Source organism: Poecilia reticulata, chromosome 5, assembly GCF_904066995.2.
Source record: "Poecilia reticulata chromosome 5, P_reticulata-male-v2, whole genome shotgun sequence".
NCBI classification, from domain to species: domain Eukaryota; kingdom Metazoa; phylum Chordata; class Actinopteri; order Cyprinodontiformes; family Poeciliidae; genus Poecilia; species Poecilia reticulata.
Genome location: NC_088834.1, coordinates 4,223,114 through 4,250,693, shown reverse-complemented (window position 1 = coordinate 4,250,693; position 27,580 = coordinate 4,223,114). Strand labels below are relative to the sequence as shown.

At 37.9% G+C, this 27,580-nt stretch overlaps 2 protein-coding genes across 3 annotated transcripts in view; both read left to right on the top strand.

Annotated features, from left to right (window-relative positions):
* LOC103464656 (deoxyribonuclease-1-like) overlaps positions 1-9,478 on the top strand; it is a 12,559-nt gene extending 3,081 nt beyond the window's left edge. The window contains exons 7-11 of one of the 2 annotated variants that reach the window (XM_081606845.1): positions 42-193; positions 692-788; positions 886-953; positions 1,089-1,163; positions 9,342-9,478. In XM_081606845.1, coding sequence (XP_081462971.1) covers positions 42-193; positions 692-788; positions 886-953; positions 1,089-1,122 — 351 coding nt within the window. In that variant the 3' untranslated portion in view covers positions 1,123-1,163; positions 9,342-9,478. Of the gene's footprint in view, positions 1-41; positions 194-691; positions 789-885; positions 954-1,088; positions 1,164-1,591; positions 3,651-9,341 lie in introns of those variants that run through there. The other variant, XM_081606844.1, reaches the window with a different exon arrangement.
* On the top strand, positions 9,437-13,493 carry pck1 (phosphoenolpyruvate carboxykinase 1 (soluble)). Its single transcript, XM_008408894.3, has 10 exons — positions 9,437-9,542; positions 9,779-10,063; positions 10,558-10,742; positions 10,838-11,041; positions 11,158-11,345; positions 11,431-11,593; positions 11,683-11,907; positions 12,036-12,167; positions 12,269-12,364; positions 12,482-13,493. Exons 2-10 carry the CDS (start codon positions 9,840-9,842, stop codon positions 12,937-12,939), a joined length of 1,875 nt encoding a protein of 624 aa, XP_008407116.2. The 5' UTR covers positions 9,437-9,542; positions 9,779-9,839; the 3' UTR covers positions 12,940-13,493.
* The last annotated feature ends 14,087 nt before the right edge of the window (positions 13,494-27,580 follow it).

Sequence of the window (27,580 nt, the reverse complement as noted above, 5' to 3'; positions counted from 1 at the left end):
CACGGTGTGATAATTAATGGCTTTTCCCAAAATGTTTTCAGAACATTATGGTTCTGGGAGACTTCAATGCAGCTGGTTCATATCTTTCAAAGAAGAAGAAGAAAAGGATACGCATCTCCTCTCCTCCTTTCTATTGGCTGATTGACGACACGGTTGACACAACAACTCACTCTAACGAGCACGCCTATGACAGGTGAGGCGTTAACACATTCTGTGAATCTTTATGGCTATAATACTATAAAGACGTATAGTCAAATTTAATAAATGGAAAAGGCCATTCACAGGTCTTTCATCTCATCCTTACAAAGCTCTCTTTGCATTCCTAAAAGATCATTTTAACTCAGTTGAACAGATCATAGATGACCACGACAGGATCATTGCAACATTTGTATTTTGTTTCCCGTCTGTTCTAGAAGTCATGCATTTTTAATACATGTTAATTGTGTAGCTTTATCCAGTTTGGACTTTGCTTCAGTAATGTGAAACTGCTTGAAAACGTAAAAGTTGTTTTATAATGCCTTGAAAAAAAAAGAATTTACACCCCTTAAACATTTCACCCAGTTTGTCATGCTACAAACACTTAACTGCATTTTGTTTTATTGGGATTTTTTCTGGTATAAAAAGACTAAGTAATTGGATGTTTTAAGAACCACACTCTGACAAAACACTATGATGCTTCTTGTTCCAACAGGATTGTGGTGTACACAAAGAAAATGCAGAAAACCATCGTCCCCAACTCAGCCAAACCTTTCAACTTCCAAACAGAGTTCGGGCTGGATACTGAAGAAGTAAATTTCATGTGCACAACTGTAAATGTCCTCTTATCTGAGAGAAATGAGTTGAAGATGTTAAAGATCAGGACACTGTTCTCTTTTGGTTTCCTAGGCTCTTAGCATCAGTGATCATTATCCTGTGGAGGTGGAGCTGAAGACGGACAAATCTGCAGTAAGAAAGTAAGAAGGCTACTTACTCTGACAAAAAACAGTGCAGGGATCAAACTGAGATTTTACTGTTCAATCGATTTGAATAAATGTCTTCACTTTTTAATCACACCTTTTGGTCTCCTTTCATTTAATTCACACCAACAGGAGCTCAGAAGAGATCCAAACCAGCAGACGATGATGGAAGGAAAACTCAAGCAGCAAAAGTAGCGTAATGAACAGGTAACACCCAAGAGCCCAATAAAGAGGAAATGTTTTATCATTTGACACCTGCTGACAATTTGAGCTTCAGTATTGGTTAAAACCAGTAATCTTAGTAATTTCATTTTAACTAAATAAATGTGACTTTTTATGTAATATCTCCATGTTCATATTCTCAGACTAAGCAAGTTTTAGACAAAAAAAATCCTTGGTAGTCTGGTGTTTCAGGACGTTACCCTTTATAGAGATCTAGACAGACAAGTCTTCATATGTCAACACTGTAGTGTGAATCTGGCTCAACAACTGTCATGGAATCAGGTAGAAAAAATAAAACAAAGACAAGTATTTTGCTCTTTATAAAACGTTTGTATGTAAGAAACCTTTACTTTGTCTATGTGCTCATTTTAACTCTGCAAACCCAAACTGTGACTCTGCTCTGCATCAAACAGTTACCTTCGCCTCAAAGCTCTGATTCTGAAACGTCCGACTCTGAAAGTGCTGGCTCTGAATGGTACGACAGTGAAACATCCTCCTCTCAGAGGCCCAACTCATTCATCCCTGATAACTTTTTTACATCCGCTTGATCTCTACAATTGGAGTCGCCATACCTCTGGTTTTCAAAGGAATATTGCTCCACGATTCGTACCATCTTATTGCCGTCGAAGTAAACAACCCGTCTTTAAGCCCTTACAATATGGGCCGCCCAGGGATATACTGGAAGACTTAGATAAATTATATTGATGAAATAATTAAAACAACAGTTATGAGGAAACACATCTATTAGAAGTGTTACTTGCACCTCTGTTGATTCTTCTTGCTATAGCTTAAAAACAATTTAAGAAATATCTATGGATTTTTGGTCTTCCTATTAAAAACTTATTTCATTACATGTAAAAAAAAAAAACAAATTGCATTACTAATAAAGTCTTCTTTGTTTAATCTGTTAACCTGACATTTGAGAAAAACTATTTTTTTTCTGCTTATTTCATCACTTATTTTTTATTAGTGCATGTTTCAAGTGTTAAAATGATTTGTTCAGTTAATACGCGTTTCATTTCTACCTAAATATACGTTTCTATTCAAAGACTGACTTTGCACGCCCAGGTTTTTTCTGTCCAATTTCTGATCAACTACAGAATCAGGCAATATCATTTAGCAGGATTAAATCCATTCAGTAGGGAAACTCTTTTGCATTAGCATGTAAACTTTATGATTTTCAGAAGTATCTTGCTAAATCAAGGTTAATGTTTTTAAATTATTACAAGTAAAAAATATAGAATCTTGAATATTGGTGGCTATTCAGTCACTAATATGACAGCTGGTTATCCTGGTTTTGTTAAAAAATAAAGCTACTTATTTTATTTAAATCAAGCTCACGAAGGAATGATCGCTTTTAACAGCAAGAAAGAATAATGAGACAATAAGATGTCCCAATCAGGACCTTGTTGCAGCTCCTCTGGGTTTCAGAAAGCTTTAGATCTGTCCATCTATAAAAGGTAATATTCTTTGTCAGTCAGATTCCAGTATTATCATAAAACATCTGACAGATCAGTTCTGCAGGTAGGATCCTTTCCATGCACTTTTATGATTTATTCATATGAACAATCGGCTGGACTGAGATCTGGATTTTTTCTTGCCCTCCCCATTCATTTGGTCTCTTTTTTGAAGAAAAGGTTTAACATTTTGTGCGACTTCAACTTCAGCAAATACAATTTGGATTGAAGGAATAAAACAATGTATTATATTTCTATATCCCGGTTCAATTTTGTGTTTATTTTATTGGGATTTCAAAGTAAATATGTCCGCATCATCTCCTGGGACTCTGCAGATTCAAGCTTTAACACTTCAGTTTCATCAAATCAATAACATGAGTAATTCTCTTAACCCCTTGTTTTCTTTTTTATGTGCTAAATGGCTGTATTAATTTCAGCCACAAACATTTTTACCTCATTCCATAAAAATAAAACATTTTAGTGTTTCTGAGTTGTGCAATAGCTCATTGTGTACACTGGATGTCACCGTCAACCTCTCAGTGAATAATCAATCTCTTTAGGTCACTGGTGTATTACAGTTATCATTATTCATTTAATTGCGTCTAATTGTTTGCAACCTTTATTTAACCAGCTAAATCTCTTTTTCTAGAGAATCCTGACCAAGAACGGCAGCAGCACACCAACAATTACAAATCAGAAAACCACAGCTATCTAAACAATTAAAATACAAATATGGGCAACAAAAGAAGAAAAATAAACAAGCACATCCATAGAAGTAAAATTAGGAGTAAAATACAACTTGATATTAGTCAAAATATTTATGTTCATGTTCCTTATTTAAGCCTTTCTGCAGTTGATTCCCATTTGATGGAGCAGCAAACTGGAGGAATTTTTCCCATGATCAGTGCGAGCCTTAGACAGTTAAAATGCATTATAAATTTATTAGTTTTTTTATAATTAGCTTTTTTTTCTGGTAAAACTTTACTATTCATGCCTACTGAATTTTGTTTAGTTTTGTGAAAATGCCATTTTGTTTGTGATGGCAGTAAATATACTGCTCAAAAAAATAAAGGGAACACTTAAACAACACAATATAACTCCAAGTAAATCAAACTTCTGTGAAATCAAACTGTCCACTTAGGAAGCAACACTGATTGACAACGGGGACCCTCGTCGGGTCAATCAGTGTTGCTTCCAAAGTGGACAGTTTGATTTCAAAGAAGTTTGATTTACTTGGAGTTATATTGTGTTGTTTAAGTGTTCCCTTTATTTTTTTGAGCAGTATATAAGGATTTTACAGGATTTATTCTAAAAGACGACACTGAACTGAAATCTAAAGTAAAGTTACAGAACGCCTGGAAAACATCTGCAGAATACAGTTTAAACTAAATTTTGTAAACAGGACTTTAACATTTTTTGTCACACATTCTGTAAATGACTATATAAACTGTCAAAATTGTCCGAATTACAAAATAAATTCACAAACATGTATGTCCTAATAAAAGTGGGTCTCTCCATGTTATCAGATGTGCAGATTTACGTCACTGCTCTTGGTACTTTACCCTCCTCTTCAGCAGCTGCTGTTTGTGTCAGCGATTCACACACAGCCGTTCAGACTGATGTCTGCTACACTTATCTGTTTTTCCTCTTTGCTGCCGTCACTCTGGTAACGCACACAAAAAACACCAAAGGTTCTCCAAACATGATGATGTGATAAACACTTGTAATGCACTTAAAACCTGTCGAGTCTCAGTCTCATCTTATAGCAGAGCACATCAAATTGTATGATGATATAACAATGAATGGGTCCTAAACCACTGGGAAGCGCACCAGTGCTGGGACGTGGCTGCACTAGCACTGGGCCACACAGCATTACGACCTAATGAAAAGCTATTTTATTTTAAAAACCAGTGGACTCCTTGTGATTTAACCAAAGAACTTAAGAAGTATTAAAGTGATATTTAAGCAGAGCAGGAAGACAAGCATGTGACATGGAGCATGGAGGACCTGGTCCAGCCCAACACCATGTTTCTGATTTTGTAGTTTTATCATTAAAGCTGCACTATGTAACTTTTGTAAGTCACTTCTTCACTTATTTGTAAAAAAAAAAAAAAAAAAAGTTAGTGCTGTCAATCACAATCTCATGTGGCGCAGCTCATTCTTCCTCCCTCATCCCTCATTGCTCTGCTGCAGCTAGCAAAGACTTTAGTGAATGCTGAAGCTAGTTAGCATAGCCACAGATGACGGCGAATAAACAGTTTTCCTGTACCAGTAACTTGTTTCTACACCATTAGCACATTTAGCAGTGGGTACACAAGGTTGATTGGAAGCACTAAGAACCTCCTCCTGGCCCTGATTGGTTGTTTTTGGTTGGGTGCATTTCTTCAGACTGCAATAGTAGCTTGTAGTAGGTCGATCTTTTATGTAAATAAAATTTTTTAGAAAAGTTACATACTCTAAATCGACTAGCGGTGCCGAAACAGTCCATCCCTTGGATTTTTTAATCTATTTATCTGTCTATATAAAATAGCTTTAAAAAGTTATATGAAGTAGTTGAAGTATATAAGATACAAAATGGAAAGAGGTTGGACTGAAATGGTGACATCACAATACAGAAAGTGAGTAGAAACTGGTGAATACTTTGGAAGCCTGCTTCCAAATGAGGAAGGGCTGAAATGGGATTTGGGAATTAGACTAAGTCTGCAGACAGGATGCATCTGATGGAGATGTCAAGGCCTGGCGTTTCACTGGTTGAAACAGGAAAAGATGTTTTTCTACCACTAGGGGAAAAAATGGTGACGTGGTTATCCTTTTATCTTTGAAAGTGAAAGCAGTAGTGAAATGCGTCTCATGACCTAATCAAAGGAACCAATGCTGTGAAGGCAACAAGTACGAACCAGTTAGAGGTGGAAAATACTTGATAAGTCTTGTCACTAAACAAGTACTTTTTGCTTTTTCTTTATTTTTGAAACCAACTTTTATACGAGATAGATTTAGAAGTAAATATAGCCAATAAATACCAGCAGCAGTCTACAGATCTTTTTATGAAACATGCAAATGAGCAGCTGGAAAATAATATATAAAGTAAAATTATTCAGGAATATCATCATAACAAAATATTTATTTTACATAATAGTCCCCTTAAAGAAGCGAATCCAAAGCAAATGTGTTTTTTAAAAGGTTTTTTTCAGCACTAATGGTCCTCAGTCCACAGGAAGAGGGGCAGAGAGAAGAGGATCCCAGTCCAGAGCTAAAATAATGCAGACTGAATTATGACCCCATTACCAACTTACTTTGATGTTTGATGAAGTTTGTCTGTCTCATCAGATTTGTGCCACACATTACTGTGCCAAAGTGTCCACACACTGGGCTATTTTAATCCAACAGTTAGGATGTGTGTTTGTTTTTTTTAAAAAAAATGTTTTTGATCGTCTGAACTAAAAACAAACCTTCCTCTTGGCTGACCTCCTCCTTTCACTTGTGAAGCTGGGCAAACTGTTTCCCTTAATCAAACAACTGCTACGTAAGACATTTTGTAGAATACTTAAATTCAGGGCAAAATTACTTTCTTCCTCTATATTTATGTGACTAACCCGAAGTCTAGGAGTTTAGATTCAACTTAGTTCTTTAGAACTGCAAAGCAATATGATTTTATGCTGCAGGAGAAAAATACATAAAATCTTTTGATTTTTATTTTGTGTGGATGAACAGATCATTGAATGAATGACTAAGAACTTGTTGTTTTGTTAAACTTTATCAAATTTTTCCCTCATCCTACTTAAACATAAATCACAGACAAAAAAAAACCCTAAATGAAGACTAATGCAATTTTACATTAAGAGATAACATCCATTTTATCATTTGTTTTGCTTTTTGCTCACCCACAGGCACATATCTTACAAAATAGCATTATCTTTTGCTACGAAAGCTGTTCAGTCAGCAATGCTGTATTGATGTCTCTTGCTCTAAATAAACCAAACTCCTCATGGAACCTCCAGTCAACTCGTACACAACCGAGCAACCTGGTTGGAGCCAGTTCCTCTTGGGAAACTGATCATCTCCAATGTCCGCTGGATTTTGGGTTGCGCCGTGACAGCTGTTTGGGATTCCCCTCCGTCATTTCCCCTCAGAAAGCGCGGAGAGGAATCCGCGCTTTCTGATTGGCTACCTGTCACATTCAGCGTTAAGCTCCCATTCGGGGAAAACCCGATTTAGATCAGAGCGGCCACGACGATCTAAATCACACTACAGGATGATCGGTTACGAAATCACCAGCGACAATCTTAGATCTGGACAAAACGTTGAATAAACATTAATGTTGTTTCCACATAGATCTAAGATTGTTAGATCTTAGATCGGCCAACGATCTAAGATTATCGTAAGGGGAAAATAGGGGCATTAGGTAGTGGGATGTGCCCGTCTCCTCTATTTAAATCTAGTGATTACTGAAGGCCAATAAAGTATACAGACTTTATTATCTGCACTCTTTTGGTTGAATGCAGTATTTATTTCCACTTTGGCTTTTTGTTGTTTAGTTTTTATTAAAGTATGTTTTTTGTTCATTGAGACTGAGAATCCATTTTATTTTTGGTTGTTTTGTTTATTTAGTTTATCAGTTCCAGTGTTATGTGTTCTTTTGAAAATAAAGTGTATCTATCTATGGCAGGAAATCGCATGCATTCATACATTAGAGGTCCATTGCAATTTGATCACAGATTATTGGAAAAAAATAAATGTTTAAATAAATATAATCCTAAACAAACAGAGAATTATGATCATTGTCAGATTGAATCAGCTAAAACCTGCTGTGAGAAAACAAGTGAATGCAAACCTGAATAACCAGAAGGGCTAAATCAAGCAAAGCTTTAAATAACTCTTCATTTATTCAGAGTATCCACTAACTTCAGTCAGAGAGTAAACACCAAGTCTCAAGACATTAGCTGGGAGGAATCTGAAAGTTGCCTTTTATTCCATCCACTTTGTGAAATAAACCAAAGTGAGTGTTAAATTAATTAACTTCCATGATAGTTCTGTCACACTGGTGAAAAAAATGGAACAATTTAAGTCATTGTCAGCTCAAAATTTACTATCATCATTGTATAAAAACTTTAAATGCAGTAGACTTTAATTAGCATCAAGCATATGGAGTTATGGAGTAGAGCTAAACATAAAAAAGAAAAGGTAAGATTGAAATGTGCAGGCTGTCCTAGTTTTATAATCTGCCAGGAAGTTACCGCCCAGCTGAAGTGCTGTTCATAAAACAGCTTCAAAGAATGTGTTGTGAAATCATAAGTGCCTCTATGACACATTTTCTTTTTCCATCCATTCACCTTTTTTGCCCAGTAATCAGTTTTAGAAACCTGTGAGGTTATACTGAATATTGTTTCTGCCACTGTGGATTTTTGGCAATAACTTAACTGCCTGAAGAAAATGGCAAATGTATTGCACAATTCATCAGCAAAGTTAAGTGTCTACATGAAAGTAGAGATTTAGTTAGTTTTTGCTCTCAGTCGTCAGGTGTCTTAGTGTTGAGGTTAAATGGAAAAACAAAAGAGAAGCAACTGTTTTTGCCCACACAAGAAAGGTCAAGAGGCCATTTCCAAACAACTTGGAAGTCTCTTATTCCAATACCAGATTCACTGTTTGCAAGTTTAAGTTGACATACTTCCTAGCTGTAGACGTCACAAAAAGCTCATGGCAAAGTAACTCAGTATTTAGAGCCATTTTGTTAATCCCAGAGCTTGTTCTCAGATTCCACAGGCCAGTTTGCATGTTAAACTGTGAGTTTCTCTCAGGATAACAACACCAAACAGTATGAAAACTCTGAAGGCTTTCTGGAATGAATACAGCAGCCAGGAATCTTGGACAACATTTTTAGATTAGTAGTTGCCGTCAGTAAAGGCGACATATTTTGAAAGATTAGAAGAAAATGGCTGGGCAGTAATAAAAGCTCAACCAGCTCACTGTTGGCAGCATTTGACCCAAACCCTGATGTAGCAACAAGTCAGGTTTCTGCAGTCTTCATTCCCCTGTACTGTATCTTTTACAGCAGGACCATGTCAAACTTAAAGGTGGCGTTAATCAAATACAAATATCTCCTTTGTTAAAACGACTATATCCCTGTTTATCTTCAGTTCCTGTGCAGCGCATGCATGCACACACCAACCCCTGACTGAACCTTTAACTCAACAAGCCCCCAGATGTCAGCCAATACAAAAGAGGCCAGGCCAAAATGTTCTTAACGTCACACTGCAGACTCACGACAGCGAACCCTGAACTTGCATCACTTACTGTGTCAAAGTTCAAAATCTTTCGCTGCAGCACCAAGTATGAAGGAAGTTATTCAATGTTAAATATCTCAGGTCAAACTACCTTCTACAGAAAGAATAATTAGCAGAAAAAATGTTTGAATCACACAGAAAAGATTTTCTTAAGGAATTTTAGATATAAAACAGAAATTTTGCTACGCACCTAATACCAAGTTCCCAATATATGTATTATTAAAACAAGCTCATCTCTCAATTAATTAAAGACATGACAGATTATTATTGCTTTAATTAGCAAAAAGCTGACGTCTCCTCAGTCTGAGATTTGAACCCTTTATCATCATTCATCCGACACCGGGGGAAACCGGTTCTGTGAAGATGACATGACGTCCTGTGGTTAGTTAATAATTATTCAGTGGCATGTAACACTGTCATTTCAGCACTACGAGGCTATGCACACACCTCCTGGCACACCCCTCTCCCTGTCGGAGGGAAATCCCAGGGTATAAAAGGAGCAAACCTTCTCCAGAGCAGACACAGCGGACCAACAGTCCTAAACTCAGCTGAGAACAGCCGTCACCGGGAAGCTTCAGCCGATGAGGCCAAGCTAACAACTTCTTGCTCCCAACAAATTGTTGAAGGTAACTTGAAAACTCTGTTTTTGCATGGAAAGATTACATAAAATGAGATGCTACTGAATGCCATCAGAGATGAACCAGAATCTGAACAATTGTGACGTTTTCTGTGTAAAAAGCTAACTTTTATCTTCTGTACCTCTTTTTCTCTTCATGGTTTTATCTTTTTCCCATTCGCAAACTTTCTCCCAACCTTCTTCTTATTTTACTTTCCACTACTTTCTCCCCACCCTTCACTCCAGACATCCTCTCATCTTTTCTCTCGCAGTCTATCGACTTGCCGTTTCTCCGGTCTCTTTCACCATGCCTCCTCAGATCCAGTCACAGAACCAGAGCGGACTCAGGGTCCTGCAGGGCGAGCTCAGTGCCCTCAGCCCAGCGGTCAGAGAGTTTGTGGAGACCAATGTTACCCTGTGCCAACCAGAGTCCCTTCACATCTGCGATGGCTCGGATCAGGAAAACCGAGCCATCCTAACTCAGCTGGAGGAACAAGGGATGATCAAGAAGCTCACCAAATATGAGAACTGGTAGGTTGATCTGAAGCATTTAAGTGGGGATGAATTCCTTCATGTGAAGGATTTCTCTTTGAAGGGTTTTTCTAATTTGTTGCAAAGTGCTGCAAAGAAATAGAAACTTAACAGTTTTAGTCTGAGATTTCTTTTGTCTACCTATCACTATAGCTAGAGTTGTTTTTGCAGCAAAGCATCAGTGGAATCAGTAAAATGTCCAGTTATGTTGTTGTTGATGACAGTTTGCATCATTCAGTCATCAGCAGTTGTTTCGATTGACAACTTACCTAGAAAATATTGTGCAATCTGACAAATCAAAAACTCCAGTTAGTTTGGCTAACTAGAAGTTTTTACCAGCAGCTGAAAAATGTGATAGATGAGAATGACTTGCAAGAAGCTTAACATCTGTAAAACTTGTAGTTTTTTTTAATTTTCTAAAACAAGACAGAAGAACAAAGACATGATTTGCTGTGAATTTGTCTTTCTTATTCCTTATATTTCTAATTTTACAGCTGGTTGGCTAGAACAGACCCAGGGGATGTGGCTAGAGTCGAGAGCAAGACGGTAATCGTGACTCGGGAGCAGAGGGAAACGGTGCCCACGCCACTGGGAGGTGGAACCAGCCAACTGGGGCGTTGGATGTCCCCGGAGGAGTTTGACAAAGCCATGGCTCAACGGTTCCCCGGCTGCATGAAAGGTACTACAGTAATCAATGTCCATTTTGAATCTGTTGATGAAAGTAAATGAAAGAAAAGACAATTGTAAGCAAACCCATTACCTTTCTGTCTTCAGGTCGCACCATGTATGTGGTTCCCTTCAGCATGGGCCCCGTCGGTTCTCCCCTCTCCAAGATTGGCGTCGAGCTGACTGATTCCCCCTACGTGGTGGCCAGCATGAGGGTGATGACCCGAATGGGGAAAACTGTGCTCAACGAACTGGGAAACGGCGAGTTTGTCCGCTGTTTGCACTCCGTCGGCTGCCCTCTCCCACTTAAAAGTATGCCACAAAAAGTTTACCGAACATATTTTAATATACTACATTCTCATTTTCCAAATGTTCCTGCAAACCAAAATAATTCACATATTTAAAAAATTCTCTGATTTTCCTTTCAGAGCCCCTGGTAAATAACTGGCCCTGCAACCCTGAGCAGACCCTCGTCGCCCACATCCCAGAACGCAGACAAATCATCTCATTTGGCAGCGGTTACGGCGGAAACTCCCTCTTGGGAAAGAAGTGCTTCGCTCTCCGCATTGCCTCGCGCATTGCCAAGGAAGAGGGCTGGCTTGCTGAGCATATGCTGGTAAGCAACAGGCACAAAAAAGGATTGAAGCCATTTCCAACAGCTTTTTCAATTCTGAAGATGACTAAATGTTTCTCCTGTTTAGATCTTAGGCATCACCAATCCTGCTGGAGAGAAGAAGTACATGGCAGCAGCCTTCCCTAGTGCCTGTGGTAAAACCAACCTGGCCATGCTCTGCCCAACACTGCCTGGCTGGAAGGTTGAGTGTGTAGGAGACGACATCGCCTGGATGAAGTTTGACAACCAAGGTAGGAAATCTTTCACTGGCCATCAGCTGTGGAAAACTGAAATAACAGGAGCAACTATCAAAACTAACAGATGTCATTCCTGTTCTTAGGCAACTTGCGCGCAATCAACCCTGAGAATGGATTTTTTGGTGTTGCACCTGGTACATCAGCTAAAACCAACCCCAACGCCATGGCAACCATTGTTAAGAACACCATCTTCACAAATGTGGCAGAAACCAGTGATGGTGGCATATACTGGGAGGGAATGGAGCAGGAACTGCCTGAGGGAGTAACGCTCACATCATGGAAGAACAAGCCCTGGAGTTCAGAAGACGGTAAGAAACCCACAGGCTTAAAATAAGACCAGAACAGATTTAATACATTACTTAGATATCTAATAAAATACAAACTGTGCATTCTGTCTAAAGCCAAAAAATAAACTGTCTTGTCTGTTTCTCTATAGGGGAACCCTGCGCTCACCCCAACTCTCGCTTTTGCACCCCAGCAAGTCAGTGTCCCATTATTGACCCACAGTGGGAATCACCAGAAGGAGTCCCCATTGAGGCCATCATCTTTGGAGGCAGGAGGCCAGAAGGTGAGCAAACATTGAATCAAGAGAGAGGAGTAAAGATGTAAAATGGGAACAAAAAGCAAGAAAAGATTAACAAAGATGCTAATATAACTGATTCTCTTCAGGTGTTCCTCTAGTATATGAAGCCTTCAACTGGCAACACGGGGTATTTGTTGGTGCAGCAATGAGGTCAGAGGCCACTGCAGCAGCTGAACACAAAGGTCAGTGATACCATGAAGATCTCCTTTGGTCTTTTGGGTATTTTACAATCTGCAACCCCACAGAAGTGAAGTAAAGCCACACTCACTCACAGCCTCTCTCATTTTTTCTTTATCTAGGCAAGGAAATCATGCATGACCCCTTTGCCATGCGACCCTTCTTCGGCTACAACTTCGGCCAATACCTCTCTCACTGGCTGAGCATGGCCGACCGTCCCGGTGCCAAGCTGCCCAAGATCTTCCATGTCAACTGGTTTCGAAAGAGCCCCAAAGCTGGCTTCCTCTGGCCTGGCTTTGGAGACAACATCCGCGTTTTGGACTGGATGTTCAGGCGAGTGGACGGTAATACCGGCGCCATGCCTTCCGCGGTGGGCTACCTGCCCTGCAACAACTCCCTGAACCTCCAGGGCCTAGAGGGAAAGGTGAACCTCAGTGAGCTGTTCTCCTTGGAACATGAGTTCTGGCAGAAGGAAGTGGAGGAAGTCAGGAAGTATTTCACCACACAGGTGAACGATGACCTGCCCAGTGAGGTGGCCTGTCAGCTGGAGTTGTTGCAGCAGAGGGTGAAGCAGATGTAGTGAGGAAGAAAGCATATGTTAGGTATTTTAAATGGAAACTACATGGATTTTTGTCTTCAGTTTGTCAATCATAAAGTTATATGTATGAAATTTAACAAACTAGCTGGAGTTATAAAATATTTTGTCATAGACTTTAATTTTGCAACCTTTATGAGTAATCCTTCTTTTAATTTTTTTCCATGTTGTTTTCCTCTCTGCTACCTAGCAAGAAATGATACTTTTTGGCATGGTTAATTTCCTCCAGAAATATTTATTTTCCATCCATATTCTTTGTAGCAGGACTGTGTATTTAAAACCATTTGCAATATGTTGTCCTACTCTGTGTATGTCTATTTAAAGGTAACTTATTTGAGATATACATCATCATTTCATAACCATATAATTTTATATGGTCCTTTTTATGGCTCTGTTCCCTATTTAAAGGGATAACTGTTTTCTGTTCATGTTATTTGATGTCTTAATTTATTTTTATACAACACTGGTGACGTTTTGTTCTGTTTATTATAATTTGAATCTCTCAAATGAGAAGACAGCAATAAATGCATTTGAAGATATATTTGTGATTCCGATTCATTTTTCAGTGGTTTGGCCATGATGGCTTTCCTCCTGTTATGTCATCAGTAGACAAAGCATGATTATATCAAAACATTTTTTTAAAAACACATGAATTCTGCAATGTACTAAAGAGTAGCAATTAGCATCATCTGAAACAACTGATTCAAGAACCAAGACAACACAACTAAGGAGTGGCATCAAATTAAATGAAACAATGTCAGACAAAAAAAAAAAAACATTTACAAAATTCTGATATTTTAAAGACCAAGACAAAAGAATTAACATACATATATATAAAATGTATAAAATTACTAATTTATGCAGTAGAAATCCTTATCCAAATCAAGATTTTTCAATAATAAAAGCTTTGAAACCAATGCTTAAGGTCAGCATTTCTGTTATATATCTTAGAACAGGATAAATACTGCCAGTGACATTGTATGGTATTTACTGTATATTCAAATGTCCCAATAGGCCGAGCAAACAGAAAACACAAAAAGCATATGTACAAACATGAACTCTCACATTCACAGACTTCGGGTCTCTCTTACGTATTTTTGGTTAAAACATATTTGTCCTTCATTTAGTGAAGTTATTTCCAGTAGGTATAGTATCCCAAAATTTTATGTAAGAGTAGTGATGCCTAATATTAATATTAATGGGGGGAAAACATATTTAAATATAATTTGGTTTAGTTGTCTAATGTTTGTACACAACTCTGATACATCGTCTGAATTCAGGATCTTTTTTATTTCTAAATGTTTTAGATCAGAGTTAAGTTACTGCTCTGAAAATGACCAGATGCTGGAAAATAATAAAAAAGCAAATGAAGTACAAAAAAAACATTGATTGTCATACATCAGAGGATGAGGATGTTAAAATTCAAAAATATGCAACGTATTGAATTTCAAAGTAAAAATCCACCTTTTTTTAAGGCTTGTGTGTTTTTTTCAGTTCTCTTCAAAAGCAAAAACATCTCAGATGAACATGGAGTACAAAACCATCAGCTGAACTGTGTTTGTGGGAGGCCACATGTTTCCGTCCCAGTGGTCGCTGTGGTTTCATAACAGGTGGAGATAATGAAGGAACCACAGTTAATCATCACTCGGATGTTTTTGACTTTCTCTCACATTCAAATTCTGTGTGCTGATAAAACTTCTGCTGTTTCATGCTGCTGTAATCTGTTCCAGAAGGATTTTAAAAATGGAATACAAACAAGTGAAAGGTGCTCCAGTAACAGATGCTGACCGATTACTATCTTCCCTTCTTCATTATGGATGCAACATTATAAAAACGTCCAGATTTGTATTCAGTCCTGCTTCTCCTAAATGTTGTCAAGCTCTGGATGGTTTTCAAGTTTCATCTTTTCCTGCTTTAGCAAGTGCAAACAAACACAGCTAAATGTTTTCAGAAGTGATCTTAACGTCACTTCAGCAAATTTAAAAGTCCACACATGCCAGCTCATTTCCAGCTGGTCTGATCTTTAAGATGTGTGAATTTTCTAATAACGTTCATAATACAGGATGTGAAAAAAAGCTTTTACATGAGCTGTATGTCAGTTGCAAAGTGGAATAGTTGCATGACCTTTCCCCTACACCTTTAAAAACCTGAGTCTTGTTTAGTATGTGTCTAAGTAAATCTTCACCACTGATTCTTTTGGCAAGGAGACTTTTTTTTTTTTTTTCGGATTACGCCGACAATGATTTACTTGTTTTCTGCCATCTGCAGACAATCTGAATGTTCTTGTTTTTCAGCTGCCTTATCTGAAGAAATAATTAGCTTGCAAGAACGTAAGCTCATAATTTTACAGCATGTCCCAAACATGTTTTTGTGCTCAGCTCTTATCACATTTTCTGTTTGTGATCTAACAGGATTATCTGTGAATTTACACATTTGTTTCAGTGGACAGCTTATACCCTACGTTCCTGTTTTCAAGGTTTTTATGACTAGGTTGTTATGTAACATGATGGATCAGTTACTCTGAGCATTTTTGCAACAGTTTTGGTTTATAGAAATTTTAGCGTCACACCATTAAATTATATTATAGTGTGTATATTTTCTCACATCATTTTAAATTATACTCAACCTAAAAAACAGCAATAAAAAAATCAATAAAATGTAATTTTTTTCCAACACATTGTGAGATCTTTAGCCTGATGTTATAATATTGTTATTTTTCTGAGCAAAATAATTATTTCAGCTTTTCTGCATCAAACGAGGAAATTATGACAGCCGATGTCAGGCTGCCCAGGGCAACTTTGACTACAACGTAGTAACTTACCACCACCAGTGTGCCAATCTGTCCTAGTTAAAGAGCTGTACCATATTTTACCATATAGTAAGGGTTTTTATTTTTTCTTTATTGAAATAAATAGGAGGTACATACCATGTCCTCAGTTTTACGATGTGCAAATTGTGTTAATATTCAATATGCATGTATAAAAACATCATGAAAGGATAGTACTGTGAAAGTTATCTGCTTACTGAGAGATTATCTCACAAGCAAAGTTGTAATTCCCAGTGAACATGAATGAACAAGCGAAGACAGTTTCTAAGAGACAAACTGTTCTAAGAGATAAAAAAAAGTTTATCAGCTGCTGCTGCTCATATAAAGGCTTGGAGTCCAGCATTATACAGTAAGGATTAGTGAATGTTGACCGAGTTTGTTGAATTTAAGAAATATTTTCCCAATTTTCAAAGAGATTTTTGAGAGTTTTCCATATTTTGTCTCATCTGTTTTGGGTCTTCCTTACCAAATTTCAACAAAATCCACGTTGCTCAAAAGAAAAAAATTACTAGGCCAGTCAATGACAAGCCATCACAGACACCACCAATGCAGGAACACACTCACCTCTAAGCTGGGTTACAGTAACTGATTAACAGTCATATTTTTCTGGAAGAAAGTCGGAGTACCTGGTGAGAACCAAATCATGTATGGGGACAACATGCAAACTCTATGCAGAAAGAGCCCAGGGTAAGATTCAGTTGTAACGCAACAGTGTTAAACTGTGGCAACGCGCAGCCCAACCTCAATTCACCCTTATTGTATACTGGAATGAAACTGAACTAGAAATACCATTTGTTGTTCATCACTGCAAAAATGCAAAGTGGATCAGTTTCCGAATGCAGTTATTAAGCTCATTTAAAGTCAGGTTGCATTTCCACAGCAATCCATCTACAGAGCCAAACTGTACGAACACCAAAAGGTCATTTTAGAAATCATCTCAGCAGATTTAAACTCACAGGTTGAATCAATGCTTATTGGAGACAGACTGGATGCAAAGTTGAAAGGTCTTGGAACAGATTAGTGCACGTACAGCAGCTTACTTAGGAGAAATGGTGCATGTCTTGTGTCACATACAACAATTTACACAAAGTCTCAACAGTTAAGTATTTCATTGTTCACAGACAGCTGAGTAAGGAAGAACAGAAGGAAGGGAACAATGTGAAGTTGTGCAATGAAAGGACAGTCTGCAGCATCAAAGGTGAGTCCTTATCAGCTGTGAATGTAATATTTGCACAGCGAGCTGATAGAGCTGACACAGTAACACGGCCCAGAGGTCCGGTCAGACTCTCACCTCCAGTAAAACGTCAGCAGTGACGCTTCCTGGCCGTGCGTCGCTGGTGGTCAAAGCTCAGAGGGAATTCCAGACGATGCGTGGAAAAGCTGCAGCCAGAAAACTCCACACTTCACCAGCAGATTTGATTCGAATCACAGCTCCAGGAACATAGACGTCTGTTCTCTCTCATGTTTTAGCCTTTATATACCTGCAAACAGAGAAATTATTTTAAAGAAGTAAAAAGTTAACTTATTTTTTTCATGTCTGGGGTGAAGGTGAAGAAGATATTCTTCAAAGTATAACACATGTTTTGTAAAACAAAGACTTTAAAATGCATTAAAGTGCAAAAATATATTTCAGTGACTGATATTGATAAATGTAGCATACCTGATTGATTCTAGTATTAAAAATACAAGAAACCAGTATTTTCTGGTTTAATTTTCAAACCAGAAAATCGGCAAGACAACAAAGACACAACAATGCAACAGCAAATAAGACAGGTTTCAAAATCAAAGAGAGAACTATTAAGAAATAATGTTAGAGTGGGTCACAAAAAGGATGAGCGACAGTCATGCTCTGAATTTCTCCAAATTAACTTAATATTATGTAATCTCAACATTTTCAATTTCTATTTGGCATTTTGGAGATTTTGTGTGAAACTCTGCTGACAATGTGACCAGAACATCTTCAAAAATCTGAAACTAAAAGTCCTTTTCAAAACTACCCAAATTCTGAGCTTTACAGCCGAGTCTATGATACTCATCAATAGGCCTGTCGCGATAAATGATAAATCAATTAATTGCACGATAAATTAAACCTATCGACCTCATTTTAATTATCGGCTTTATCGTCTCTTCCTGCCTTTTTTCTTTCTGTTGATGACACTGAATGATAAAAGGCTAAACTCCGGTGCTCTCCACTGACCCTCCCTTCCTCATTTCCTTAGTGTAATTTCCAGCGACTGTCTGCCCATTTTCAAAACCAGACTACACATTAGCCGACAGAAATCCTAGGTATAACGGTTCGATCGGGTTCGTCATGCCTTGTGGTGTCCAGTCACATGGGCACAAAATAATGGCTACAAGTCCAGTCAACTAATTTTAAAATCAGGCATTAATCAATGCTTTACTAGAATCTACCTGTGATGCATGTGGCTAGAGTCAGCGTAAAGTTCTGACTGAATGAAAATCATTATAACCTATTTATGTCACGTTAACGAAGAACAGCTGAAAACTTACGGGTTTATCAATTGAGGTAGCAATTTGGCTCCAACTCCTCCCCTTGTCATTTCTATATTCTTTGTACAAAATGTTGAATAAATATTAATGTTTCCACATATCATCGCCAATGTCCGCTGGAATTCTGGTTGCGCTGTGACAGCTGTTTGGGATTCTCCTCCGTAATTTCCCTTCAGAAAGCAGGAGGAGAATCCGCGCTTTCTGATTGGCTACCTGTCACATTCAGCGTTAAGCTCCCAGTCGGGGAAAACCCGATTTAGATCAGAGCGGCCACGACAATCTACACTACAGGATGATCGATTACGAAATCACCAGGGACAATCTTAGAACCGCCAACGATCTAAGATTTTCGTAAAGGGAAAATAGGGGCAAAAGATCGTGTAGTATGAACAACTGCATTAGGTAGTGGGATGTGCCCGTCTTCTCTATTTAAATCTAGTGATTACTGAAGGGCAATATAGTATACAGACTTCATAATCTGCACTCTTTTGGTTGAATGCAGTATTTATTGCCACTTTGGCTTTATGTTGTTTAGTTTTTATTCAAGTAAGTTTTTTGTTAATGGAGACTGAGAATCCATTTTATTTTTGTTTTTGGTTGTTTTGTTTATTTAGTTTATCAGTTCCACTTTATTTGATAGTTTATCAGATACACTTTATTTTCTTTTGAAAATAAAGTGTATCTATCTATGGCAGAAAATAGCATGTCATTTCTATTAAAACTGTGTCAAAAGGTCTTCAAACAATATTATCGTTTATCACAATAATTTTTTAGACAATTAATCGCTCAGCAAAATTTGTTATCGTGACAGGCCTACTCATCAAGCATGTTCAGTGCTTCTCGCTTCTATATTTGGCCAAGTAAAGTCATTTACTGGTGTTTCTTTGAGAGACACACCTGACGGATATATCCTGGCAAAGACTAAAACGGGACAAAGTCTGTAAAACGACTCACTGACTGATTTTTGATCGTCAGTGATCAACCTTTTTCATTTCATCATTTCCATTTTACAACCTGTAAGTAAATCCTTCATATCTTTTCATTTCTCCATAAACACACAGAATAGTATGAGGTAAGACAGCGGGGCGCCAAGCATGCAGCAGGACAGTAAAAAACTGGAGTAGTCTGTAGTAAGAGCCGTCGTAGAAACTTGGCAAAATCACAAAACTGTAACACAAAGTTCGCTGAAATCTGCGCAGTAACTGGCTGGGATCCATTTGGGATCTGGGAATCATTTACTAACTGATCAGAAATCTGCCAGGAGACAGTCTGACGAAAAATCAAATCCGGTGTGTGGCAGGTATGTTCTGCCCCGGCCATTTATTAGGTTATTGTAGGCAACTCTTACCTTTAGTTCATCTTGAAAAGACAAAAAGAAGAAAAAAAAGAAAGGAACTGATGTCTAACCAGTGTGAACAGTAAGTTTCAAATCTATTTTTTTTTTTCAGTTTTAAGTTTGGGTAAGTCTTTCAACACAAATTACATGTTTTTGTTTCCTAAAACATAAGTGCAGACATTTCTTGAAGCTTTTTCTAAAACATTAGTGATTTGTATGAGTAATGCATGTTTGATTGGAAGGAAGTCTAATGGGTCACTTAGATAGAACAAGTTTTATGGGTCGTCTTCCGCTTAGTAAAAAAATGCCTTCCTTTCTCTTAATCAAGTAAAGCCATGACCCTGCAATGGAAGCAAAACTCACCTACTGGCATCTGTAATGTTGAAGCTGAAAGTCAAGAGCTTTACTGAACCTGTCCTAATCCAAATTATTCCCTACCTGGGTTCAGAAATTTTTAGAAATGGTCCAACAACCATTTCCGCTCAACAAGCAGCAGTCGCTTCTCTAATGTGTTTCTTTTGTCTATAGATTCTGGAGCTGAGATCAACAATACACCTGAATGCAGAAACTGCCTAAAACATGTGTTACACTGCATATGATTCCTCTTATTTAATCTAATATACTTACTTTTAAGATTTGCCAATACCTAGAAATGTCCTAATATGTAAAACATTAAAAGTAAAAAAGGTTGTATCAATGTTTTAGCTTGTCTGCACATCATAGAGTTTTTCCCAAATGTCCAGCTTCCATCGCCCTGAAATATCTTTAGATGGTGATTATAAACTTATTTTCCATGCCAGTGTTTCACTGCATGGTTCCATGTTTCTCCATATTGGACCTGTCTCTGTTATTAATAAATAAAGCCCACAACCCCTTGCATATGGTGAAAATAAAATATACAAAACTTCAAAAACAAACAAGAAATGTCAATAAAAAAGACAGATGAGTATCAAAATGTCTGCAGAGTGGAATTAAACAGCTAAGCAACATAAAACACACCCAGCCGACATTAGCTCACCTGTCGGTGACAAAGGAAACACATAAAAAAAACGCAGAGTGGGAACAACAGTCAGCTTGTTCACACATTTGCTGCAACAGTACGGTCCAACACTCGACAAAAACATTCCATCCTCCGCTGAACTATATATAAAAAATGAAAAGAACATCTTACAAAAAGTGTTAGCTAAAAGATAGTAAAGCATTGTGTCATCAACTGCAACTTTCAGATAGTAAAACAGAAGTTCCGTGAGAAACTCACCTTCTTCCATAACAGCCATGAACGGAAAGAGGAAGTGATGTCACAGGTCACGACCGCAAAACTTCAGCTAAGCGAAATTTGCTCAAAATTATAGATTTTTTAAAAATAATAATTTCAAGATGAAAATGAAAGACAATAAGATAAAAAAAAATACATGAATAAAATTAACAAGTGAGGGGATCTTTGTGGAATGCATGTTGTCGTTTTTCCATGCTACACCTGCTGGTTTCATTTAATCATTTAAAAGTTTTAAATTGTATTGTTTTGTTAATCTTAAGGATCATTCACCACTTTGATTAGTTCCTGCTATTTTTATATAAAATTTTAAAAAGTTGTCTTGACTTGATGGTTGAAATCTTGGATCTTAAGTCAAATTGATACCAAATGGACACAAGAAAATTGACTTCACAGGCCTCAAGGTAAAAGAGCACATAACTCTTAAATCAAGTTAACCTGCTACTTCAGCAGGACTTTGTGAATGTGAATTATTAAATGACACATTTATGAAACATCTTTTGATAAGGACAGTGGTGTCTCAGACAGATGCCTTTGCCGATTGAACTAGTGAAAGTTTTCAGATTTTGTTATTTTTTTCAGGGTTTAGTTTAGTTTGCAGGATTATAAATAGAGATAATAATGGCTAATATTGTTTTTAAACTAATCAAAAAACATGTCACTTCTTGTTTAAACAACATTGATTGGTAACATCAAGTTTTCTTTTCAAATTAAAAGTATTTGTTAGAGTTTGTGCATCTACACATTCCTGCCACAGGTTGTCAGTTTGAGTTGAAGACCAGCTGAGAAAACTCACAGCTGATATCAGGATTTCACATTAACCAATCATTTAGTAGAAACCACTGGATCTTTATACGTTTTCTGATTGGCTACTCAGTTATCTTTACTTTCTACTCGTAGATTTACAGAGGTTGCTGGTTTTATGTGAGGACATAAGCCAATATTTGACCTGGCATCATTTTGACTCTGATAGAAATGTACTGTTCTTTATCTACCCCACAGCCATATAACGTAATAAACCAATAAAACTAATCAAATGCTATACCTCTGTAAAGGTCACAATCAGAGAAAGTAAATGGAATTAAGCTGCAATGAACATGATGTTCCTTTCCAGGTGAGAAAGAAACACTAATTCAGTGGTCCTGCGTCTCAAGATGATATTTTGAATTCAAGGTATATTCGAAATAATTAGCAACAGTGAATTTCAATACATACAGATTTACTAACTTCATATGAACTTATATTTGCCTTTTAAATGTGTCTGCTTAATTAACTGCAAATGTTTCTACTTCGAGCAATTTTGCACTGCGTTGTGCTGTCTGACAATAAAATCTATCTGTCTGTCTATCTAAAAGTACTAGAACTGTTACTGAAAGTCATAGTGCTTTTGTTGAATATTTTAGCTTTGTTGACTCAAATGGTGAACAACTCAGCCAAAGAGATTCAATTCCTGCAAGAGAAGGAAAGAGAGACTCAGGCTGAGTTGGAGACGTTCAAAGCTTTGTACCAGGAGCTAAAGAGCCGGTATGAATCTGAAGTCACTGCTGTGAAACAGGCTGACAAATACCAGCATGAGATCTTTTGTGTGGAAGAGATGGAAAGAGCAAAAGAAGACCTGATGCCTGAACCTCTGAGAGCCGAAAAAGAAGATTTCCAAGAGGAGGAGGAAAACTTTGAGATCCATTTCAGCCGGTTCAGAGCTCTAAGTCAAGAGGTTTCTTCAGAGGAGGAATTCTCAGCAGAAACCTTTCCAGGTTGTTCCTCAAATCTGGAATCTGCAGAAGAAACTGAGATCCCTGCAGAAACCATCCTGGAGGATTTGGATAATACTCAAACCCTCCAGGATGGTAAAAGGAAAAAATCCAAAAATTAAATTTGGAAAAGAATCCGAAACTTCTTCCGATTGAAGAAGTCAAAAAGACAACAAAAGAGAGAAGAGTGTCAAGATCAGGCCTAAGAACAATTTGGATTGTGAATGGGGCGCCGTGCGACGCTCCGTCAGGCGCCGTGCGACGCTCCGTCAGGCGCCGTGCGACGCTCCGTCAGGACGACATTTGAAAAGTCAAAGTCCCCCCCCCACCGACTGACAAAGTAGAACATTTGACAATTAAGGTATTAATCGCACAAAGTTAACATTCTTTTTAAATACCACTAGAGGGAGCCAGTGTACCACACAACCCACAGTCCCTTCATTTCTATTTTTATTTTGTTTGTTTTTTGTTGTTGTTTTGTTTTTTGGTGTTTCTGTGCGGCCACACACCTGATTGAAATAATAGAAGATTAAAAAGATCCTGCAGCAATTAATGAAATGCTTAGGATGGGATGTAAGCATTTTACTTAGATGTTTTGAAGCAAGTACTCTTTTAAAATATGAAAGACAATTGCTCCCAGGGAGGGTTGGGTTCCGATGCTCTAAACCAGTGGTCCCCAAACTTTTTCCTGTGAGGGCCACATAACTTTTACACGTTTATCACCTGCGCTGCCGGAAATTGTTGACGGGGGAAGAGTTGGGTGGGGGGGGGTTGCAGCAAAGTAACTTTAACATATGAATTCCTCATATGTTAACATAAAGGCTCGTTTTGAAGTATAAGTTGCTACTTACAGGCATTGCTTCAAAGAATTTGACCTGAAATGCGGCGTTCATAACAAACACGTGTGTTCATCTGCTCTACCGCTAGCAAACAACAGTACTGATTAAATAACATAAGAGTCAAGCAGTTCCCTAAAAGTCCAACAGATGGCAGCAATGCGCCATGCAAAACAAAACACCCACAGTTTACAGGACACACTTCCTGCTAAAGAGCCCCCTGGTGGTTGAAGAAAAATCCACATATAAACCGGAAAATACAATATGAAAAAAAATCTGAATGCTCTCTGGTATTGTTCAGGGGGCCGGACCAAAATGTGGAGGCGGGCCGGATCCGGCCCGCGGGCCGTAGTTTGGGGACCACTGCTCTAAACAGTAAAGATTTGATGTGTTTAAAAGACATATTGATGGGTAATGCAAACTTTCTGAAGGCATTTTAAAGTTTTTCTGAAATCGCTTTAAGTTAAGATTTGTATTATCAATGTGTGAAAATGGACAGACTCTGTGGTTTAAAATTATACAAAACAGAATAGTTTTACTTTGATTTATTTGCTGAAATTGAAAAGAACTGAACTGAAGAACTGAAGCAGAGCAAAGATTTGTACAATGACCTAATCTGCAAATATGAAAACCAAGTTTCTGGATTGGAAAGAGAAGTGAGGACATATAGGCAGAAGGTAAACGATGAGAACGACGCCAGCTTACAGAGAACAAAAAAGAATATTCAGCTCCTTAAAAAGCTGAGAGCAGAGAAAGACCACATATTTAAAGAGAAGTCAGAAAAGATCACATTCCTACAAGACCGTGAGAAACATTTGGAAGAAGAACTGAAGCAGAGCAAACTTTCCTACAATGATCTCATTTGCAAGTATGAGAGCCAGATTTCAGGACTGAAAAGAGACGTAGAAACATACCGGCAGAAGGCGAACGATGAGAAAAACGCCAACCTAAAAACAACGAATGAGAACCTTCAGCTTATTAAACAACTAAGAGCAGAGAAGGAGGAGCTCTCCCAAAAAATGTAGCGAGAGCTCACAGTTCTGCAAAAGATGGAGAAGCTGCTGCTAAGTGACCTTGATCGGCTTCACGTTTTATACGATGAGCTACAAAGTAAGTATAACAAAGACATCATGGGATTACAGCAGCAGCTCGAAACATTGTTGCAGAAGATGAAGAAGCAGGAAACGGCTCTTACAAACTACGAAATGAAACAGAAGCTTGTTCATGAGTTACACCAAAGGTTTTCTACTATGTTGCACCAGCAAGTAGAAAACCTTGAGCTCCAGGTCATTGAGCAGAGAAAAGCTTATCTGCAGAAGTCGGAGGACGTGGCGCTGATCGCAGCATGAACAACGAATGCGTCCTCCTTGACAACTCAGCCAAAGAGATTCAATTCCTGCAAGAGAAGAAAGAGACTCAGGCTGAGTTGGAGACGTTCAAAGCTTGTACCAGAAGTTAAAAGCCGTATGAATCTGAATCGACTGCTGTGAAACAGGCTGAAATACCAGCATGAGATCATTTGTGTGGAAGAGATGGAAAAAGCAAAAGAGACCTGATGCCTGAACCTCTGAGAGCCGAAAAAGAAGATTTCCAGAGGAGGAAAACTTTGAGTCCATTTCAGCCGTTCAGAGCTCTAAGTCGAGAGTTTCTTCAGAGGGAATTCTCAGCAAAACCTTCCAGGTGTTCCTCAAATCTGAATCTGCAGAAGAAACGATCCCTGCAGAAACCATCCTGGAGGATTTGGATAATACTCAAACCCTCCAGGATGTAAAAGGAAAAAATCCAGAATCTTTTGGAAAAGAATCCGAACTTCTTCCGATTGAAGAAGTCAAAAAGACAACAAAAGAAGAAAGGATGTCAAGATCAGGCCAAGAACATTTGGATTTGAATGGTCGTGCGACGCCCTGTCAGGCGCCGTGCGACGCTCCGTCAGACGACATTTGAAAAGTCACAGTCCCCCACCGACTGACAAAGTAGAAAAAAGATCCCTCCAAACCAATTGGAAAAAACATGGCAGCACGGTGGTGCAGCGGTTAGCGCTGCGCCTTCACAGAGTGATCTGTGTGGAGTTGCATTTCTCCCATGTTTGCGTGGGTTTTCTCCGGGTACTCCGGTTTCCCCCCACATCTCCCAAAACATGTGGGTCAGGTCAGTTGGTCGCTGTAAATTGCCCCCAAAAGAAACTCCAGATTGAATTAGCCGAATGTTTTCCCTTTTCCCTTCGCTGTTCTAGCGGCAGACGGCTCGATGCCCCAACGACACACAGCTCAATGTTTATGCCAACGTATTGATTTAAGAATTTTAATTATTCTTGTAATTATAATGATTTCTGTTTATTTTCACTGTACTTGTGCTTTTATGGTTTGTTCTTTAGTTTTGCCTTTTCTACTCACTTTTAGTATTGAATTGCACTAAATTGCAGCTCGTTATACAGTTTAACAGGGCCGTGCAGAGACCATTAAAGGGGCAGGTGCTCAAAAAAAAAGGGCACATCCAACCGTATTCTAGGACAGAATATTAACAAAGCCACTCAGCTTTCAAAGTTGAATAAACAATGATAAATTACAAAATTGTGAGATATACAATCAAAGCTAAGGAGAATCTCTACATAGAGCATACAACTATGCATATGTAAGATATTTTATTAGTAATTTCTTTCTGCAGGTTCTATTTGTTATAGGAAATTATTGCAAATTCAAACCCGCAATTTAGCAAATATGTGAATCAGAGCTGGACCACCAGACATATTTTGTCTTTACAGAATTACACTATTAAAAATATAAACAAGGGCACAATGCAACCTTTTAGTGGACTGTAATCTATAAAACAGAGCTGCCTGTTTGCTGCAGTGGAGATGAAGACGGTCCATTCAGAAAAGCAGAGCTGCATCAAACTTTAGCGTGGAACTGCAGAAAAAAAAACAAAAGCAAATATTTAATTGTTAATGTATGTCACCATGAGAAAAGCTACCGAGTTTTGCTTAAAAAACTTTTTTAAACATTTAAATCACACATTTGTCTCATGAAGTGATTTTTTTTTGCAAAACAAACTTATTTGTGCATATCAGAAATCTTTTCTTGATATTCTAAGGTTTTGTTTGTGACTCAAAGTTTTGCTTTTGATTCTCATATGACGTCTTGAGCAGGGCCCAAAATCACAACAAAAGATTTCTGATGTGTGCAAATAAAAGTTTATGTTTGGCAAATAACTTTTTATGTTGACAAGACAAAAATTAGTTATTTAATTAAAAAGAGTTTTAAACAAAACGATTTGTTTTTAAAAAAAGAAATCATTACAATTCCAAAAGTTTTGATTACAATTTTATTTTACTTAACTGAGGTTAGTTTTTTTTCCCCCCATTGAATAATTGGGAAAAAAATTTAACCTCATACTCTGCGAACCAGACCCTAAACTTAAAATATGGGTTGAGTTTTTTCCCTTCACTAATGACGCACTTTTATTACATTCATTATATCTATCATGGTAATTCAGGGTGAGTTATTTTTAATTCTAAATTAATATCCTTGTTGGACTATTATTTAAGTGTTATTTTCCTTCAAGATACATTTACCTAACGCCAGAATGAATGAAATGTACATTATGCAGCAAAGGAAATTAGAAGATCGGACATATATCCATTATGGAGACGATCGGTTTTGGACGGGCGATGTGCCCATATTGCATAAGCGATACTGAAGAATGACTGATATCATTAAAGATACAGGGAAGAAGCTTTTTACTTATCTAGCTTTGCTAGCAAAGTCGTTAGCTAGCAGCTAGCTAATATCACAACAACAGCCTAATGTCTGTATGATAAAAATACTGAATCGATAGATAAGAACAGTTTTTCCTCACCTGGCTGTCTCCTCCCGCTCAGTAGTTCTTCAGAGAAAGGCAGACGCAGAGGCCTGTCAGTGTCTGTTGAATTTCATTACCTCTTTGCTTAAACCGCGACTCCGAGCTGAAGCAGAAACGATACTTCAACGTTTTCCGTCATCTGACAAGCAGCATATCTACTCCACTTTATTCACCAAAAACGTTTTTTTTAATTCACCAAAAACTGTTAAGTAATCTGGAACGTTCCCTACGTTG